Here is a 21,399-nt window from a genome sequence, read left to right as displayed (position 1 = left end):
TTTGAGAAATCTGTTAAAATTAATCTTCTAGACGAAAAAATACATTTCTTGAAACTCACCTAACTTTTTCCTTAATATATTACTTCAATGTTGCTATAGCATCCATTTCCTAATGTTTTATTGTATCACTGGTACAAATTTGATAACGTTTCCCATCACCAACTTGGAGAAATCACACCTTCAAAATCCTCTCCAAGACCACAAATTACATCAACACACATTTATATTAACTGTGACCTTTCATGGAATAAATTCCAAAGCAGGTTAGTCAATCATTGTCATGTTGTAAAATCAAGTGCAACCGTTAAATCAATAATAGACTCTATATACTGACACAGATCGGGAGATGTCACTTTCTCCTCACAGTGGTCTGATTTTTTGTCTTAACTTGACACGTACTTTGCTCATTACTTTAATTTTACTTCTTAATTATATTCAATAGTTTCAAAATGAGTCATTAAATGGTGGGGTTATTTTGTGTCTTTCAGAGTCAGATATATAGCCTATGCATGTGACTGCAAAATGAAAGAGCAGAGAACACAAAAATAGAAACAGAACCGTCCAGTTACATGAAACATGAAGACCGACTGTGTCAAAGTGTGTGAGTGCAGGAATGAGAGACTGACAAGAGAAACAAAAGTGAAAGGGTAGACAGGGTTTAGTTATGGCTGGTGGGTTAGTTGTCTTGTTAACAATGTTATTTTCATTTATTCTACTATTTTAGTACTTATGCCATGGATTGGTCCCAGACCCTTAGGAGGGAGCTGGCCTTTGCAGGTACAGCTTCCTTCAGAGCCACTATTAGACCATGAGGAGGGCACCTATTCATAAACAGATGGTTTGACAGGCGTTTGTCTTTATTATTGTCTCTGATAGTTGGGTGCTCATAGCATCATGTCACAGGCAGAAGAGAATTGTCCCTGTCTGTCTCTTATCATCACTTATATTGAACATACTTTACACAAGGATATCTTTCGTAGAGGAATGATCACAGCCACCAAAACCCCCTTTTCACCATTTCACTTGATATACTTTCCCTACAAGACAGAGCAACTGAGTTCAGGGACCACAATTAACTAGACCACAAATCTAAACTCAACTTTAACTCTAAACTTTAGCAAAGATCACCTTGATAGAACAGCCCCAGAACTTCCAACACATGATTGTTGAAGTTTTTTTTAAAACTCTGCTGTGAAATGTATTGACATTTCCAACTAAACAAACTGAACAGGAAAGACATTCTGGGAGTCATCCAGTAGAACTCTTTATTGAGTACAGCCAGAAACATACATTGTCAAATATATTTCTAAATTAAGAGTAAAAGAAATTGGACAAACTGACATGTATTCTTCAGAAACAACAGAGGCATGTATCAAGTTTTTTAGGCACTATGCATATTAATTTAGATGAATGGAATATTAATCATATTTCATGAATTATACACACACTAACAAAACAATGAAAACACTTTTCAATCATGATCTCCAAGCTCTGTGAAGCAATATTCTTTCTACAAACATCTATTTGAATCAAAAGATGACTGCTTATCATGGTGACGTTCACTCAACGACAACTTCATTAGGTACACCTGCACAATCTAATTCAATCCAATACAACAGCTCTGCCATAAATTCTACATTTATGAATCTTATCATTTTCAGTTTTTGTTGACATTGTCAGAAAGATCATAATGCTGCTTTATGTTTATTATTAAGGTCGTATACTGGGTGATGGTGGTGTACTAGGGTGCAATATATTGACTGGTGTTCCTAAAATTTTGTCCATCCCATTACATGAGAGGGGCAACATATTGGGAACACCAGTCAATATGATTGCACCCAGTACACCACCATCACTTAGCACGACCTTAGTCAACATAAAGCAAAATGATAATTTTCCTGACAATGTCAACAAAAACTGAAAATGGAAAAAAGAAATCATGAATGTGGAAAATATGGCAGAGCTGTTGTACTGGATTGAATAAGATTTCACAGGTGTGCCTAATGATGTGGCCGGTGACTGAATTAGCGACTTTGTTTTTGTGTGCAGCCACTTTCACCTAACTGGTATCCATGACCAGCATCCATCATCTGGCAGGCACCAAAATTTAACATTCCACATAATTTAAAACTTTCTTTTTTTTAGTTCATGCATGTTGTTTTTACTTTACTGATTATTTTAAGTAGAGAAAACAGTTTTATATGTTGATTGCAAGCTTGTTTTTTCATTTAATTTCATTTTACACAGAAATATAACACATGGCTTTGAGCCAGAGAACAAGTGGACATAGTGCCACTAGTGCCAGAGAATAAATGTACAAAATAATGTCGCATAAAATCAACAGCTTTTTCAAAAAGAAAAAAAAAAAATTAAAAGAGGGTGTTGGAACATAATGTAATCATGGTTGGGGGGGTGGGGTGTCATGAGCTTGGATATAAAATAAGCCTGATAGAAAGTGGCTATGTCAGCGTTGCTGTAGATTACAAAATATTAATCTTTTAAACTTTTGACAGGACATCACTAGCAGAACAGAGGGCAGATTTTTTTTTTTTTTTCCAACCCAAATTATTTCACATTTATAAATCTGTATGATATGAGCTGACGTGTACATAGATGGACACAATAATACAACTGCAGCAATGGACGTATAAGGCCCTTTGTTGTGAGATTTGGATTCTTCTTGTGCTCAACAATTATTTAATGAAACTTTAACCCCATTTACAAAAACACATGCTGATAGACTAAGTGCAATATAGCCAAAGTTTGACAGTGTGTAAGATTTAGTGGCAATCAGCAGAACAGATTTGGCAGAAATTGAATATAATATTCATAAGAATGTTTTAATCAGTACTGTATTGACCCGAATATAAGACAAGACTAATTTTTGGAAAAAGACTTACAACTTGCATTAAATGACTCTTATTTGCTTGAAAAATGTTATTGAACTTACTGTAATGTAATGAGTGTGGTTGTCAACTCGAGCACTTCACCTGGCTCACTGTCTGCTCCGCTGAGCATACATACATCTGCGGAGTGCTCAGCCCCGCCCGCGGTGAAACAAAGGAGAGGAAAGATACTCAGCGTGACCACAAACAACAGAAAAATGCATTTTGCTGCATTTTGCTGTCAGTTCTGGTCACACTGAGTTCCTGTCCTTTGCTTCAACGTGGGTGGAGCTGATCCTCCACACACATATGGAGCTCAGCGGAGCAGACGAGAGACAGTAAAGTAGCCGAGTTGTCAACAACTCCTCAATTCTTGGAAAAAAATTCTTACAACTTGCATTAAATGACTCTTATTTGCTTGAAAAATGTTATTGAACTTACTGTAATGTAATGAGTGTGGTTGTCAACTCGAGCCCTTCACCTGGCTCACTGTCTGCTCCGCTGAGCATACATACATCTGCGGAGTGCTCAGCCCCGCCCGCGGTGAAACAAAGGAGAGGAAAGATACTCAGCGTGACCATAAACAACAGAAAAATGCATTTTGCTGCATTTTGCTGTCAGTTCTGGTCACACTGAGTTCCTCTCCTTTGCTTCAACGTGGGTGGAGCTGATCCTCCACACACATATGGAGCTCAGCGGAGCAGACGAGAGACAGTAAAGTAGCCGAGTTGTCAACAACTCCTCAATTCTTGGAAAAAACTCTTACAACTTGCATTAAATGACTCTTATTTGCTTGAAAAACTTTTACTGAACTTATTGTAATGTAATGAGTGTGGTTGTCAACTCGAGCACTTCACCTGGCTCACTGTCTGCTCCGCTGAGCATACATACATCTGCAGAGTGCTCAGCCCCGCCCACGGTGAAACAAAGGAGAGGAAAGATACTCAGCGTGACCATAAACAACAGAAAAATGCATTTTGCTGCATTTTGCTGTTAGTTCTGGTCACACTGAGTTCCTCTCCTTTGCTTCAACGTGGGTGGAGCTGATCCTCCACACACATATGGAGCTCAGCGGAGCAGACGAGAGACAGTAAAGTAGTCAAGTTGTCAACAACACTCATTAAATTACTGTTACTTAGTTGCTGGTTAACTTGGCCTACTTTTAAGCCAGCCTGTCTTATATTCGCACTAATATGGGATAATCACCAGGTGGGTCACCCTCCAGGTCATCATGTTTTCACAGTAGCCCAAAGTAGACAACCCAAACACTGACTCTAGAGAGGGTCTTTCACATTTTTCGTGAGTTTCGTGGACACTGCAGGTTCCCCTACATACTTGGAAGACTGGAGTTCTGGGTTTGGTGGATTATTCAAATTGTTGTAATCTGCAACCTCATCACTAAATCTTACACACTGGTTTATGCAAACACAAAATTATAAGCAGAAAATGCCAATCTTCTTCATTTCCTTGCGACTTTGCAGACCTGTGGTTATCAAAGAATAAAAACAGCGAGTAATTACCAAGCCAGTCAATAAACAAAATGTTTATCCAATTGAAAAATGAGTTTAATACATACCGGCAGCGCAGAGGAGGGTAGAAATTACATATCTGGATCTGTAGAGAGAAATAAAAACCAGTTGAGAACCTGCTCTTTCTAGCACCTCTGACCTGAACAGTTTAGAGCATGTAAAGTGGTGCATGTAAATGTTTTAAAATTTGAATAAAAAGAGAAATACAAAATCAAGATCAACATTTTACACACTCTTCTCCCATAAATTATATAGCAGCATAAGAGGTATTTATGAAAGTTTACTTTTTTTTTTGGGGGGGGGGGGGTCTTGGTTGGTTACTCTTTAGTAACATAGAATGTAAACTAAGAGCAGACTCAACTTTCACTTATTTGTTTTCTGTAGATTTCTTATTCTTATTTATATTTTAGAATGAATGCTTTTATTTAACCGTTGGCAGTTGAGAGAGAGCAAGAACAACAGCCACATGTGAACATCGTGGTTATGTGTTACGTGCCTTAAATCATGTCAAGAGGATGCAGCCCTGTGGGTTGTTTAAAAGTTAATTCTGCACATCACTTTCATTTTTACTTTTACAGTTACATGCGCAGTTTACAACATACACATTTTGAACAAAGTTTTTTTTTTGCTAGAGATAGTAATAATGTCCCACTTCATGTCCATGTATCATCAGTTTATTTAATCATTAGTTTCAAATTGGAAACTGAAAAAATGAGTAAGTAGGACAATTAGGTTTTTGGGGTTCATGTGAACGACTGTAAATTTGTTTTCATGAGCTTATATTGTCATGTTGCCGGTTTGAGCACATTTCAAGTGTTTCTTTTTTTTATTGTTGTTTATTTTTCTTTTGTTTATATAAAGAACTTTATATGTTGTGCTATAAAAAGTAAATTAAATGATTGTTATTATTATTAGATGTAGCAATTTACATATTTTATATTGTAATTGTAATCAATTATATTCAAATCTGATTATATGTATTGATGACATTATCTACTTGGTTATGTAGGAGATGCACAGTACATATATCAATATATCCTATATAAACTAAGTCATATTTCTCAAATGTATTATGTATGCAATCATTAATACATGTTTCTTTCTTTATAGTAAAAAGTACAGTTTGTGTACAGTATACTTTGTATTGCAGTGGTGTTTAAACTACTCTATTCTATTTTAAATGATAATACTTATAGTATAAACTGTGCAAAACACAATTTAGAATTATTGTATTTACTTACATTTTTTTTAAAAAACCCCATTAAGACAGAAATACAAACAAAGAGACAAACACATACCCCAAATGTATGTCTTGGGTGCTTTCTGCATGTGAGTCACTCTGCAGGAGAACCTATCTTCTTTCTTTGGAGTGAACGCCACGTGTCTGGTCAGGTGGTAGTGCCAGTTCTCCTCAAAGGCCAGGTCAGTTTGCTGGCTGCCGGGGATCTCCACATTATTCTTCAGCAGCTCAATCCTGATCTCTGGTGGGTGGAAGCCGCTCACATGACAGATGAGGGTGTTCGGTTTCCCAAACTCTCCTGGAGAGCGGCTGTACACTTGGACCTTTGGATCAGCTATCAACAAACAGGAAAAAATGTTAATTGATGAAAATATGATAGAGTAGGCTGATGTCGATTACTCACTTATATACACTTATATATCCCTTATTACTAAACAATAGCGCTGTGCTGTAATATTATTAACCAAACCAGGTGCCTTAATTTTTATTTTAATCAATTTTGTTTGAACATACAAATAATTGTATGTGATAGAAACCAGAAATGAGGAAGGGAGGTCTTTAAAAAAACAAAAATAGCTACAGCACATATCACTTATTTTACCAGCCAGTTTGATTTGATCAGTGAGCAAAAATGATAATTAATTAAAAATGGTTTTATTTAGATTTATCACCAATACTATAATCAAACTAATTATATAGCAAACATATCGTGTTGCTTTTTTTAAATTTATAGTGAATGACACCAAAAAATAGCTATATTTTCCACATATATTTTAAAGTCAGAGACTATGTTATTATTTACAACGCTTGTAATGTCTTTCCATAAAGACTCTGTATGAGGACAATGCCAAAAATAAGTGTAACATAGTTTCTGGGCGGCACCTATAAAAGCTACAATTAACACAAGTGTCATTCTTATACTTTTGAAGGAAGCAATTGGCAGGGTAAAGTCTTCCCGTACAAATATATGACAACACACACACACACACACACATATATATATATAGGCTAGTTGTCTTTATGAGCCACCTTTGGCCAGTGTGATCAGACTATTACAGCTTCCCTGTTGCTGCGTCACAGCGCCTTTAAGGACATTAACTTACCTTTGAACTCATAAAAAGTTTATTATCAACACACTGCATTTCTCGGTTTTTATGTTACTTTAAAGATAATTAATACATATATATATATTCCTTTGTATTTTTCTTTTGAGTGGACGTTAGCAGTAAACTTAACGTCAAGTGTCTGAGGTCTGTCCCTAACTGCGATCTCAAGGCCTTCCGCGTTACAGCACAACGCCATTAGTCAAAATGTGTTTAGGTTTCAAAAATAATTAAAGTACAGTAGGTAACTTACACTCTTTGGCCCATGAGACGCCCAGGAGGCAGAACAGAGCGACGGCAAGAAACGTATTCATTGTTTCTGCTTTGATTTTTGAACTGTTTTGAAGAAAACAAAGGCAGAGACGGTAAAAGAGCGGCCACTCCAAAATCGAAAGTAAAAAGTGTCTGTTTCGGGGAAGTGCTTGCTGATAAACACTGTGTGCGGGTGGTGATAACTCTAACCCCGCCCACCAGAAGTTGCTTCCGCGTTCATCACTACAAAGAAAAAAAATGAACCTGCTAAATCCACCAATAGGAGAGTCAGGAGAAACGGTTGCTAGGTAACATTCACCCCGACATGTTGATTTCTATGGCGCAGTTTCATCAGACAATCACTCAGTGTTAAATTTAGGTTCCTGTGAGTTGGTAGAGCCCATTTTATAGTTTTTAGAGCTTATTACTTCTCTCTTAACTCGTATTCTTTACACTTTTTAATACTAAACAATTGATATGTTGCCGTTAAGTTTACTTTATCTTACGACAACAAAAAACCGGAAACAGTTTCTCAGTCTTGTGATTTGAGAACAGCAGACCATTCCATGTAACCAGTGTTGGGCAGTAACTTGTTACATAACAGTGTTACGTAATTTAATTAAAAAATTAACTAATCATTACAGTTACAGTTACTGAGAAAAAGAGAGACAGTTACTTATGAAAATGTTGAAATATACAAAGGGAGTTACATCTGAAATCAGACCTTTAAGATTTTGTTCATGTTCTTAAATACCTATATTAATTCTTTGAAATCAATATTTTTTACATTTTGTAATTAAATCATGAGGTGGGTTTATTTTGAACACACATGGGCTTAAATTGTGTCACCAATAATCCCATGCCAGACTTTTGACCTTTAACATTAAATATTTTTATTTTATATTCCAAAATCTACACAAACAAATGAAACATATCGGACACTAATTATTATTCAAAGCAAACAATTTTTATATATCTGAAATTATGTCCGGAGGGTGCATACTTAATGTATTGCAATTTCTTTTTTTTAATTTATGGGCCAACATTTACATTCATACATTACAAATTGAAATTAGCCAGTAAAATTGGCTACACTGATTGGTCAAGATGTAGTTATTCAACTCAATAACAGTTTTATCAGAAGAATGTCTTAACATAAAAGACCACACAAAGTTTCACACCTTTACATTGTATCCGTTTTAATGAAAAGCAAAACAGCAGTGTAGAGGAATGTGGTTCCACTTTAAATTTAATGCAAATATACAATGCAAACAGACCTACAAAGCCCAAAATTACTTCATCTATACACATCAAACCACTAAGGAGTTCTATATACACTTGCACATTAGTAAGATACAAACACAAGAGTTTAAAAAAAAGGTCTAACAGGGCTGCTAGACAACATGGTGTCCCTCCAAAACAAGAATACCTGTACACTGTGCATTATCAGCACATGCAAATGTGAGTAGAGGGTCATGCAAGAAGTGAAAAATCGAAAGAAGATACAGGATTAAAAAAAAAAGTCATACATGTTAAATATATCATTCAGGTTGTGTGTGTGTAAGAGTATTTTGGCTTCCAGTGCATGACTCCTTTTGTCAGTTTCACTTTGTTGAGCGTAAATAAGTTTATACTTTTCGAAACAGTCTGCTTTTATCTTCATTAAATCCAGCTTACAGCGACTTTAAAGCAACCCTGCAACCCCTACACTGAGCTCAATAAATAAAGTTATTGTGTACCATTTCCTTCAAGTCCAGACCCAGTGGCACTCCAAAATCGGTATTCCAAAATTTTGAATAAAGTTGCCAAACAGCTTGGTATAAAAGTGGTCAGAAATGTCAAAACTTAAATATTTCACATTAGTCGTAATGAGAAAAAAATATAAATAAAGCACTAAATTTTCATTTCACGTTAATGACCAGACAAGAGGAAATTAGTGAGGACAGAAAGGGAGAAAAAAAGAGAAGGTAAGGGAACATCTCAGCTTTGAAATCACACAAATAATTAAGAACATACTTTTTCTTCCTTTGCAAACAATATCCCATAAGAATATATAGCACTTATAAATATTAATTTATGTTTGTGTGTCATATACATCCAGTGGTGATCTTCATTCTTATGCCATTGAAAGATTTTAGTTCTTGTACTGTGTAAGCTATGTTCTGATGTCAGCATGTTTTTCCCCCATCAAGCAACACATCCATACAAATCACTCCAGCATGCCTTTCCAGATGTGGAGGGGAGGGTATTGGCATCATATGCAGTAATACATGTATTATTTACAGCTGTGACAAGTAAGCTAGAGGTATCCCTCTGGTAGTTTTAGAGAATCAAAAACACATCTTAAGTCATGTTTCCATTGATGCCATGCAGAGTTACACCAGCAGGCTGAAAGGGAGAGTTAAGTTTAGGAAAACAGACAGATTTGAGGTGGAGTGTATTTCTAGCACTAACTTCTCCTCTTCAGGCAAAGCTGGTCAGCTTCAATATTAAGCGCTACTGATATCTTCCCAGCTCTCTTTCTATTATAATCTCTGTAGCAAGGCACAGCTCAGTGCCAAGCACCCACAGGATAACATGTTATTTTTTTAACTTTATGTGGCAAGTCAAACTTGAAGTTGGGGTTTTAGATAATGTGGATGTCCGTGTTAGTAGAAGCAGAGGACAGTTAGAGCAAGCAGTGTTCAAAATTCAGAAAAAGAGAGCTCATGACACTCTCAGCTGCATTTTATGACATCCACAGCTCAACTACCTGCTTAAAAACTAGAACTGTGCATATGATTGGAGAGGAAACAAGTATCATGGGGGGGGGGGGGGGGGGGGTGTGAAGAAAAAGTTGAAAGAATCAGAGGTAACTGGCAATGTTAGCAATGTCACAATGAAGAGAGGCATCCTCCATCTCCATTCTGTTTTCTCTAAGGTGCAGCTTTAGTCACGGGTGCGTCCCACAATAGCCAGGATGTAGAGGAAAATGTTGATGATGTCAGTGTAGAGGTTGAGGGCAGCAAAAACATACTCCTCTGGACTCAGGGCCAGCTTCTTGTTGCCCAGGAGGAGCTGAGTGTCCACAGCCAAAAACTGCAGAGAAGAAACAAGGATGGCATTAGTTATTTCAAAAGACATCCACACCTCACATCAAAGCTGAAAATGTATTCTTCACAGGTATCAAAAGAGATACGGTGGTAACATTCATCAAATATTCCAGCTTGTGGTAAATGGAATGAGACAGATTTTCAGGTGTATATTAAGAGTAAACTGTCATTTCTATTCAGTCTCAAGGCTTTGAGGCAATATGGAGGTTATGTTGGATTGATACTTATTAACAACTCTGAAATGCTTTCTTGGGTTTCCTTTTTACTCTAAAAACTCATCTTGGTCACACACCACCTACATGCACTCTGCCTGTACCCTTTTAATACTGGTATATTCAAGGCTGACTGAGCCACCTCTCCTACCAAGTTCGCAGAATTAGCCTTTCATAGTCCTTTATATTCACCCCATCACATCCCCACTAAGTAAATTCTACTTTTTGTGGGATCCGTGCACTCAGACCATGAATGCATGATAGCTATATAAAGTTAGTGACCTACTTTCCGCTTGTTACCATTATTCTTTTTCCTACCCAGTTTGTGTTTTGCTCTTTAACATTCTGCAGATGTAATTATCTTTTATTGAGCAGAATAGAGTTCACTGGGAGCTGGAAAACCAGCTGTGTGCGCCAATGGTGATGGCTGTCTGGTAACTTGAGTCCAGACTACTAGACACCACTACCACAAACAACAAATTACCCTACAAGAGAGTTAAAATGCAACTTTTTATCATTTTGACATAATGGCCAAAAACTGTGTGTCTCCAGTTGAAGCAATGTAGACACGCTGCGGGCAAACTTCATCAAGTGATATTTTAATTTTGTTTAGTATATTTGTAGACGTATATTTGATTCATCTGACATTTAAACACTGTCAAAGTTTATACAATTGGTTAAAGTCTAAGTGGAAAGAATTAGAAGACACATGCCTTCTTCAAGTAATTAAAAGCATCCACGATGGAGCCAATTCCTTTTCTGATGAGGTCATAGCCGGGAATTCACGAGCAGATGATAGTTTAAAACCTGACCTGTTCACAAAAGCTCTGGACACACTAAAAACTGAAATTTGCACTACAATAGAATCAGTGGTCAATGGATTACAGTCAGACATCTCTACCAAGACTCATCTTCTTCAGCCAACATGAATGTCACTAGATAGAAGCTGAAAAATCTGCAACTGCAACAAGTGATGTGGTTATAGATCTTGAAACAATAGTCTTCAGACTCTGGTTTGGCTTGGATGAGAAGCTCCTATTAGAAATGGCGCACCACACACTACAACCAAAACCAAATCAGCCATCTAGGCCCTTTGTGATCAGGTTCCACTTTGTCCTTATACGTGAGCTTATTCATCACCAGTTGATATGTAACGGATGAAAGTTGTTCCTGTTCCCGGATCTCACCGCCATTGAAGCCAAGAAGAGAGTGACTCTCTGGGATAGCTGCCAAAAGCTACTCTGCGAGATCAAGGGAGCCCGTTTTGGATTTCGATATGCTGCTAAGTTCTAAGTCACTCTACGTGGGGAAGCCAAATGCTTTTTCACTGATCCCAACACAGCAATGGACAACGCTACATTGGTTTTTATTAAAAATAGATCTTTTTTTAAAATGTAAAGATCAATATCTATCAGCCCTCAGACTCTCCAGTTCCAGAGGTATTCATTTCTATGGACTCGGAAAAAGCTTTTAAATACGGTGGAGTAGAGATACTACTTAATATTCTTTAAAGATTTGAGTTTGGCAATACATTTATTTCTTTGATCAGATTACTTTACACAATACCAGTTTCCAGTTTACTAATAATACCTACTCTAAGCAGTTACATAATGCCCTAGTTATCAACAGTCTCATTACCTACAAATTCAACCCCCATTCATTTGTATCTATTTAGTTGGGTTTGTGTATATTTGATCATACATACAGTTTTTCATTTTATTCCTTTTCCTTATGCGTTTTCTTTATAATTTAAAAAAAAGGAAACCTAATTCATTGTCATGCCATTACTGTGACTTTTTTTGCTGTTGTTTTTTTGTTTTTGAAAAATCAGTTTAAAAAAAGAAAGGAAAAAAAAAAGAAAGCCTGAGTGTTAAACTTACGCAGGTGAACAGAAGTGCCCCCAGTGAGGCATAGACGATGTGCAAGATGTTGCTGCGGATGAAGATGCAGAGGATGGAGAAGACCAACAGCACGATCAGGCAAACAAACAGTACGCCCCAACAGGAAGTGAAGTCATACTTGGTCTGTAGTAAAAAAGGAGAGAAAACAGGGACTGAGAAAGAGTGATGGCAGTAATACCTATTTCTAATATTTTCAGTACCTATATTTTCATATGTTTAGTGCTATAAACCAATTTCACTAGCAGCTATAACAAAGAATGTGAATACAGTGTGTTAAATGAACTGAACAAAACAATGTCAAAAACTAATCAAACGAAATTTTTCTTCCCTGGTAGTTGAAAATTAACGAAGAAACAGAGGGATGTTGTTGTCTGTGTTTGTGTGTGGACATTTTAATGTATTTATTAAAGTGGCTGTTTGTGTATGCGGACCTGTAGTGAGAAGATGACGACAGTGAAGCAGACCACAGCAGTGATGCCCACAGCTATGATGACTGTCTCTGTGTTATAGAAGCTGGCTATCATTCCCACCATGTAGGAGAGACTCAGGGTCAGGATGGACTGCAAGAAAAACACATGTCATTGTTAACACATTTGTTACACTTATTTGATTTAGACAACAAGTTTAAAGTGCTCTTACAAATTATGCACTGTTGCAGCTTTTAACATTTGGTCTATTTAGGAATTAAGAAACTGAATTAGTTTAGTTACTGAGTAAACCAACTATCATCAACTATTCATGCTTACTTATTATTTGGTGTTCTTACCAGTGCAACCAAGTTCCAGGGGTGCTTACGGCGGAACTCTCCACAACAGCTGAGGACGATCAGAGACACAAAGAAGACTGCATAGGACACATAGTATGTCCATGTATTACGCCTCACAAAATCCTTGGCATCATCCACAAAGGTGAAGACGGCAACAAATGAGAATGTGACCAGCAGCTGCACAGTGAGAACCATGAAGACCTGGGGGAGAAGCGGTGGTGTTGGAGATAAATGTGGCTTATATTACACACCATATTGGCTTTAATATTCATTTCATCTATTAGACACAGATGAAGAACGTACTTTTCTGATGAAGGCTTGTCGGATGGTTTTGTCTTCAAAGCCAGAGTTGGTGAACTCTTCATTGTCGTAGTAAGATGGAGGCCCATCACCATGGTAACCAGGGCTGCCTGCAGGTGCTGGCAAACAACAATGACAGAAAGACAATTAAGGGTTAAAAAACAACTGACAAAATCTGTCCAGACCCATGTCTGTGATATTTTCAACACAATGTGATTGTAATATTGATCATTTCATGGATTGTCCATTCATCTGTGTGGAGTCTGATCTAAAGTGGAGTCAGCTGTGTGTTTCCTTGTTGACCTGGATAAAAACATGCGTGCACATTTAGTGTGGAAATCCATTTACGGAGAAAATTCCATCCAAAGCGATGACTCTCACATGGAAAAATTAAACAACTTTATGAACCAGAGTGGAAAAGCTTTGGAAGCAACTGTAGCTGAGCACATTCTTTTTTTTGTCAAAGTAAATTCATGAAGGATTGTATTTGCTCTCATGTACGTACAGCCTATCTGACACATTCAGGTTTCCATTAATAAATAATAAGGTGGCCTACAAAGAAAAGTCTCTAATCTCTAGTTTAACTACTCACCAGTGGGTTCTCCAGGAAAGCCTGGCTGCGTGGGTCCTTGCTGGTAAGGCCCCTGAGGGTAGGGTCCCTGTGGGTAGGGCATCTGAGGGTAAGGCATCTGTGGGTATGGACCAGGGGAGAAACCTGGGCCTGCCTGGGCAAAGCCCGGCTGACCATAGCCCGGCTGACCATAGCCCGGCTGACCATAGCCGGCTGCTGGTGGGTACGGTCCCCCGGGTGCCTGGCTGTAGTTGGGAGGGGGCATGCCAAAACCTGGCTGAGGGGGTCCATAGACGTTGTTATGGAGTGGGTTGGTCTCACCCATAACAGGGTATCCACTCTTGTCCTGGGACATGGTGTGGGGGATGGTTCACTCTGCTGCAAGAACAATCTATGAAAGAAAAGAAAAGAAAACTACAATTGTAACTGATGTGTTTTAGAAACCCCAAAAACCACTACAAACACAGGTAAATAAATCTTATGTTTACACTATACATATTTAATTTTAATCCTAGACCAAAGCAGAGAAAAAGTAATGACAGTACACCGTCTAAGCCAAACTGGCAAAGACACAAATGCTACATCTGCCTGATTAAAGAGGTGACAGTTGATCAAAGAGTGCAGCATGAAGAGATGACAGAGAGAGTCAGAGCTGCATCACATTGTCTCTCTTTTACAAACTAAATTCCATTATTTTATATCATTTTTCCTTTCTTTTTGGGGATTTTTATCCTACCCATATATGCCTTTTATTCAATCTGTAACAGATAAAACCAGATTTTATTGGTCTTAGTAATTGTCAAAGAAGCTGAAAAAACAGATGTCAATGCAGACTCTTCCAAAGTTAACAGGGCCTTTAGTAGTGAGGGATCATGAGGAAAAAGTTGAAGAGAGAGAGAGAGAGGGAGAGAGAAAGAGGGACCATCACAGATGCTGTCTACTGTATAGAAAGCTGCAGCAGCTGCAGTGAGAGTACACAAAACTGGAAGGTAAAATGTGAGAGTTTAATTTCAGCCATGATTTTAAAAGAAACTGTGAAGATAAGTATGACTTGATATAATCAATGTAATCAATACAAACACACAGAAGATTTCAAGTAAAAAAGATGTTATACTTTTGTCAAGTTTTTAATATTTTTCTTAAAACTATTGGCATGATTTTTCATTTGTTAAAGAGTAAAATAAAAAAATTACTCTGCTTTAATAAATTCATGTTGTGCGGGAATTTAGTGGGAAAAATTCTGTTTGCCTTCCCAAGTTTCATGGAAGCACTCAATTTTAGATGTTTTAGTCATTTTGAACTTTTCCAACAAAAAGCTCAACCACAGATCTTAGTAACTCGACCGGTGCGTAAACTTACACACATAATCACAAGCTTCACTTATACCTAACTGTATACCGAGGAAGGAGGAGGGAGGGACAGAGCGAGGAGTAGGGAGGCTCTAACCCACACCAGCGCTGACAGTGTTGCCATGGACGCAGGTGGTGCCTTGGTAACCACATGCATTATTTATCTGCTTTGTCTCCAGAAGAGACCCTACATATTGACCATTACCGTGCTGTCCCTCCCTCCATCAGGCCCAGGCATGACCCCGGTCAGCTGGTTTCCGTGCTGTTTACATCACTGTCTCTAATGAGGCGCCCGCATGCTCAAGGCGTAGGAGGGTCGAATTTACAAGGTTGATTAGTGCTTTCAAATTGTCTGATATAGAACAGAAATCTTGACTTGTTGCGCTCCCTTTCAGTCGACTCGGTGGGGTTGGAGGATTCAAAGGTCTGGAGCCAGGCAAGCTTTCAAATGTTCAGTGCGGATCTCGTATGCAGGCCTACAGTCTCCAGGGGAAGAGAGCCAAATCCATTTCCCCTAATTGCTGACTTCTAAAAGACGAGGTGGATTCAGCAGCAGTCTGGGTTTACAGTGTTGCGTGGACTACGTGCAGTTCAAAGTAAATCAACTGCGTGTATACCACTGTGAATATAAAGTATAAGTACGTAAAAACACACTGAAACTCCACCACGTATCAAAAAATACACACAGCGACAAACATATCCATTCAGCTGCTGATCACTTGACTTAAAACCTTGTTTACTGTTTTGCATGCCCCTCGGCTCCCCTGACCCCCACCCCCCCTCCCCCTCTCTCTCTCTCTCTCTGGGCCACACTGATTTTAATAGCGAGTGTTACGCAACACCGCTCCATTTCACCATGGCAAACACATCCAGTCTCCAAGTGTGTGTCCTCATGATCCCTGTACGTCCATCACCGGGACGGAGGCAGCGAGAGGCTACAGATAAAACATGGTGGAGTGGGGTGCTGGCTCTGCTTCATACTGACAGTCTCCATTAAGATCATAACAGATTACTATTACGTTATCTGAGGAGACAAATCCCTCCCGGCTTTCCCGGCATCAGTGGCTTGTGTAGCACACGCAGTACAGCAGTTTTGATGAATTACTTGAAAAAAAATCTATCTGTCAGTAAATGTGTGAACTGTGCTCGTGTGGTTTACGTAAAATGATCTCTCACTTCATCTGAATTGACAGACAACACCCTCTTTAATAGCAGTGTGACACACCAAACGCTCTCTATGTGTGCTTGTGTAACACAGGTCAACGTGTCTATCTACTGTATACTGACATGTAACTGAGTAACTCAAGACATGTAACTGATCATGTGACACAAACGGTCAAAGCATGAGATCCCCACAAGTTCAATGTCCATGTAAAACTTCAGGTTTGTAGGAGACTTAACAGGATTGTCATTCAAGTTGTAGAAGGGTTGAAATTTTCCTCATCATGTTTTCCTCACAGTTAAACACAAAACCTCATATAACATAATCATAGTGGTATAATAGTAATAAAAGTAATAATCTGGCCTCCACTGTAATGTATTACATGAATCCAGATGTGGAAAACAAAAACTTGCTCTGAAGCGTTAGTTTAGATACTTCCCCTCCAGTCCTAATTCATATTATTATTTCCAAATATGTAGTGAATCGGTCAGTGAGTCCTGTTTAACATAGTGAACTTTGACAGTGTTTCTTGTAGTGCTGAATTAATCTTTAGTGGTCTGCTTTTCATCTGTGTTTTAATCTATCTGAGTATGATGGATTACCTGGTATAATCCACAGTAACACACCATGCAGTGAAGAGAATGAAAGATGTCTGAAATGTGCATGAAGTCACAGCAGTTTGGTCAGCTCAGAGTCACGGCTGTCTCCGCAGACATTTTGACAGCAAGGTTATTCTTACATGTGTGTGTGTGTGTAAGACTTTGACACAAAAGCTGTAATTACTAAAAAAAAAAACACACCTGAAATCGAGAGGGAATGATTACCAACCTTAGACAAAACCCCTCGTTCTATATAAGGCAAACGTAAACTGTTAAAAAAGGGTACATTTCTGTCAAATTAAAAGTCAGTGACCTCTCTATCAACCAGTCATCATAAGGGCATGAGACCAACTCAGAAACCACAACAGTCTCACTTTTCACTATATGACAGGAAATGAAGCTGAATACAGTAAATATAGGTTGGTTTTAATTTTGTTTCGGGTTTTTTTTTTTTTTTTTGGAGAAGCTGCATCAGTATGAGGCAGCGTTTATACAGCTTCACAAGTATTACACGAGAGATTTTAAATCCTCTTAGGAGAAACGCCCCGATGCTGTGGATAAAGACAGTGCCCCTCTCCCTGCCTCCTGCTGATAGCTATCGCTGTGGGGGGAATTAGGTTAAAGGGAGGGATTCAGCGGGCTCGCCAGAAAGCCATGTTCACACAATTAGGTAAGCACAATACCTCGACAAACCCTTGTACAACATGCTATGTGCATGCCAGAGCAACAGGAAATGGAGGACAAAGTTGCACAACAGGAACACCCGCACAAAAACGTGGGGCCTAAAAACGGAGCTCACTGTGTCATAACGTGAGGCGCCAAAACAAGTGTGGATGATTTAGATGGAGTTTAAGTATAAAGATGACAATCCCTCTCATTTAAAAGGGTTTAGTGTTAACATTTTTTAACATGAAGTCCTTCCTAAAAGCTCCAACACACCATCAGAGTAGTGAGGGATATCATCCATTATAAAATGCTGTTTCACTGTCACATGACCAGGATGTGACTGTGAGACAGGCTGGTTATTAAACAAACTCCTCCATATCTCTCAGTGTACAGTGATAATATTTTGAGTACCATTATGAGACCGTCACTTGCACAATCTAGCTGATACAATCCTGCGCTGTGCTGCTGCCAGCTGATGCAGCAGTCTGGTAAGATGTCGTCTCCGCGGCACACCGTTTCAGCAGCAGCTCCGGCCGTGTCAAACCTGCCTCGCCTCCTGACAGTTTGTTCCACTTTACGCAGGTTTGCATAATACAATAAAATACTGCTGCCACAAGGAACACAAAGATTCGTTTCTCTGAAAAAAAGACTTTCTATATTGAATACTAAAATAATTTAAAGTTGGTCTACCATTTTTTGTCTTTTCCTGTGTTGACTGAATGTTTTTTCTTGTTATCTTATGCTGTCATAACAATAAGTTCCTCACAACAAAAACAGTCTTATAACAACATTTCTTGTTATAATAAAAGAGTTGACATGTTATAATAACAAAAAAAAAACATCTTCTTGTAAGATATTTATTACTAGCCAGAAGAAAATTAAAATATTCACTCCTTACACTAAGCAGTTGCCAATTTTAGGAGGTGGTGTTGGCAGCAGAATTCAGCTTTATTACTCTTTCCTGGTCAATATAAGCCAACTGATCTTCCACATCTATGTAGTGTAGTGTAGTGTAAGCAAAACAGACTAATCCAAAATGATTACTTTTCCTTCTCTCCAGTTTTCATCAGCAGCTAAAGAGAAAGAACGCATAAAAACTTCCTGTAGGATCAATAGAGATTAATTAATCCTGGATTTAAACATTTGTGTCACAGCCAGACGGTGACAGAACAGCAAAAATATCGACTAACCTCGATTATTAGAGTCCACCTCAACTTTTTATTTCATTAAATTATTACCAACAACCAATACCTTTAGTGTAACCCTCAAAATTAATCATTTGCAATACCTGAACAACTGTATGATAAGAAGAGCAAACTCATTCACTCTGCGTGGTGTCATGCATGTCCTGACTTTTAATGAGGGCTGAACGGCTGGTTTTCATCAAATCACTCAGATATACAAGTTCAACCTTGATCTGGGCTGTAAATAGAGAATGTCACTGCTGTCAGCCTCTAAATAAAGAACATTAATTTGAAAGTTGATGAGCAAAATGTGGGATATAGATTATAAATAGCAAATCAGCATGTTTGGTTAATGGAGAAAACATACATCTTGTGTGTTGATTATTCATGATCACAAACTTATCCTGAGACAGCAACAGGTGACAAAAGCTTTTCTTTCTTAGTTTTAAAGGCCACCTAAATGTTAAGTGACAACTTTATGATCTGATTAAATTGGTTGATCTAAGACTGCGTTATAGTTTTAATCTTCTTTTTTCCCCTGAGAGAGCAATACAAGAACTATAATATGCTTGTTCTGTGTATCTCTGCAAATAAGTAAAGTGACTTTTTACTTTATATACAATGGACGATGGGTCGTCAGCTAATCACAGAGTCCATAGTTCAATCCCCAGCTCCACCTGTACACGTGACAGTGACTTTAATCATGAAGACACTGATCCCCACATTGCTCCCAGAGGTCAGGACCCAGCACCTCTCATTGTATCTCAATACCGTTAGGGTGTGAAAGTATGAATGAGAGTAAAATTATAATGTAATTTGGATAAAGCCACTGTATAAGGTCATATTTCTCTTTTGGTCAGCTAGCGCAGTTCTTAGTGTCGTTGCCTTGGCAACACACGTCAATAAATTTGGGGGGCCGAGCTGCCGAAGGAGCACTGTGAGTGTATTATTTGGCTGCTGAGTTCAGATATCAACACATTTTTGTCCAGAATAGCTGGCTCCACCTTTAAAAGCCTTATTTTATCTGACCAACAGTCCACACCTAAAAGATTTTATTCTTTAAAAAAAAGAAGTTATTATCAAAATAGCTGCCAATTAATGAATCAATTAATGGCTGCTATCTTCATGTTCACATTACTAATATGTTTTAATATATATAATAGGCTATTAACTATAATTTGTTGTAAATATAACACTTTATGTAGAACAAGTAATAATTATGATTTATATTATATGATATCTGTCAGGTTTATTATATATTAATAACCTACACTTACTCAATGTAGAGTTAATGACTTAAATGCAAGGGAGGCTAAAATAAAACCACAAATGAATGATAAGATCTGTTTAGAGCAGCAGCAACTCTCAGAGACCGCCAGGGGGTCCTTGAGGTGGTTCCAGAGGGTCCACATAAAAAAGGGGGGAATAGTTTCAATTTCATTATTTAATTTACTAGAAGTTAGCCCATTGACAGAATAACTAAGAATGCCTGTTCTACTTTTAATCAGCTAATCTACAGTATAGATAGGTAAGGAATAACTACTCCTTATCAAATACGGGTCCAGGGCCTGACGTGATCAATTTGGAGGTCCTTGACATAAAACAAAAAGGGCGGAGAACCACTGACTTAGAGGTAATTGCGGCGTGAAAACCAAAACAGAAAGATAAATGCAAAAACTACACCTTAAATAAATAAGTAAAATATTAAATAATAAAGCGCCATCCTCGTTTTCATATAGCACCTGCAGCCTGCAGCGGGCGCACCTCCATTGAGGCCTTTATAGTGCAGATAAATGCGACACACTGACCATCTGTTTCAACAAACCCAATAATATTAAGCCTCCGCTGCAGCAGCACTGCCATTACAGCTGAATATAGATAAATACTCTTTGAATACACGACTGATCCAATATCCCTTGAACAAGTTACATTTAATTATGGTGACCACACGCCGCGCCCCCCACGTTTATTTACAGATCCCTCTTTGAAGGCGGACTACTATGTTTGTTTGTGACTCGTTATTTGTTTAATTTATCCGCGGGTGCATTAATGGCATCTGTTTTTCTGCTTTCTAACTCACTGCCGATAAACGGCTGCTGGCCCCCCGGCTAGATGCTGATGGTGTAGCTAACCAAAGCGGAGCTCGCTAGCGGCATATTTAACACATTGGTTAATAACAATAATAGTTTCTACTAACAGAAGACACACAAGAATAACATATCCTCTGCGTATTTCCATCCATACCTTTTTCCTCCTGTCGTTGTCGACCGTCCAGAGGTGGTAATTGTGTTTATTTCAGAGTAGCCGCCGTGCACTGCGTCTCCTCCTCACCGAGCTCAACTGGGTCGACAACTGCTGACGCCACCGCATGACGTCGTCACGTCACATGGTGTGTGGGAATCTCCGGTTGTTACACAAAATGACTAAAATTTATCTCTGCTGACCATGACGGGGTGTTTTCTATAATGTTACGGGTCATACGAGATAAAATAGATTAATACACTAGCTTACTAACTACTAGGAATGAAAGATTTAAAGAGCTGTGTATGATGTGCGTACAGTCACTGATGCGGTTTATTATTATACTT

The 21,399-nt window shown here is 38.3% G+C and overlaps 2 protein-coding genes across 3 annotated transcripts in view; both read right to left on the bottom strand.

Moving 5' to 3' along the window:
• Positions 1–1,239: 1,239 nt before the first annotated feature.
• Positions 1,240–21,399, bottom strand: part of LOC128373685 (beta-2-microglobulin-like) — a 65,207-nt gene continuing 45,047 nt past the window's right edge. The window contains exons 2-5 of one of the 2 annotated variants that reach the window (XM_053333837.1): positions 7,011–7,128; positions 5,713–5,988; positions 4,462–4,499; positions 1,240–4,368 (exon numbers count right to left, since the gene is read on the bottom strand). In XM_053333837.1, the coding sequence (XP_053189812.1) occupies positions 4,486–4,499; positions 5,713–5,988; positions 7,011–7,071 (351 nt within the window). In that variant the 5' untranslated portion in view covers positions 7,072–7,128 and the 3' untranslated portion in view covers positions 1,240–4,368; positions 4,462–4,485. Of the gene's footprint in view, positions 4,369–4,461; positions 4,500–5,712; positions 5,989–7,010; positions 7,166–21,399 lie in introns of those variants that run through there. The other variant, XM_053333836.1, reaches the window with a different exon arrangement.
• Positions 8,050–21,156, bottom strand: grinaa (glutamate receptor, ionotropic, N-methyl D-aspartate-associated protein 1a (glutamate binding)). Its single transcript, XM_053333817.1, has 7 exons — positions 21,056–21,156; positions 13,873–14,242; positions 13,284–13,399; positions 12,981–13,181; positions 12,646–12,774; positions 12,194–12,337; positions 8,050–10,087 (listed from the first exon to the last, which is right to left on the bottom strand). The coding sequence occupies exons 2-7, from the start codon at positions 14,204–14,206 to the stop codon at positions 9,938–9,940; spliced, it is 1,074 nt and encodes a 357-aa protein (XP_053189792.1). The 5' UTR covers positions 14,207–14,242; positions 21,056–21,156; the 3' UTR covers positions 8,050–9,937.

Source organism: Scomber japonicus, chromosome 15 (assembly GCF_027409825.1).
Source record: "Scomber japonicus isolate fScoJap1 chromosome 15, fScoJap1.pri, whole genome shotgun sequence".
NCBI lineage: Eukaryota > Metazoa > Chordata > Actinopteri > Scombriformes > Scombridae > Scomber > Scomber japonicus.
This window is presented reverse-complemented; position numbering and strand designations above follow the sequence as displayed.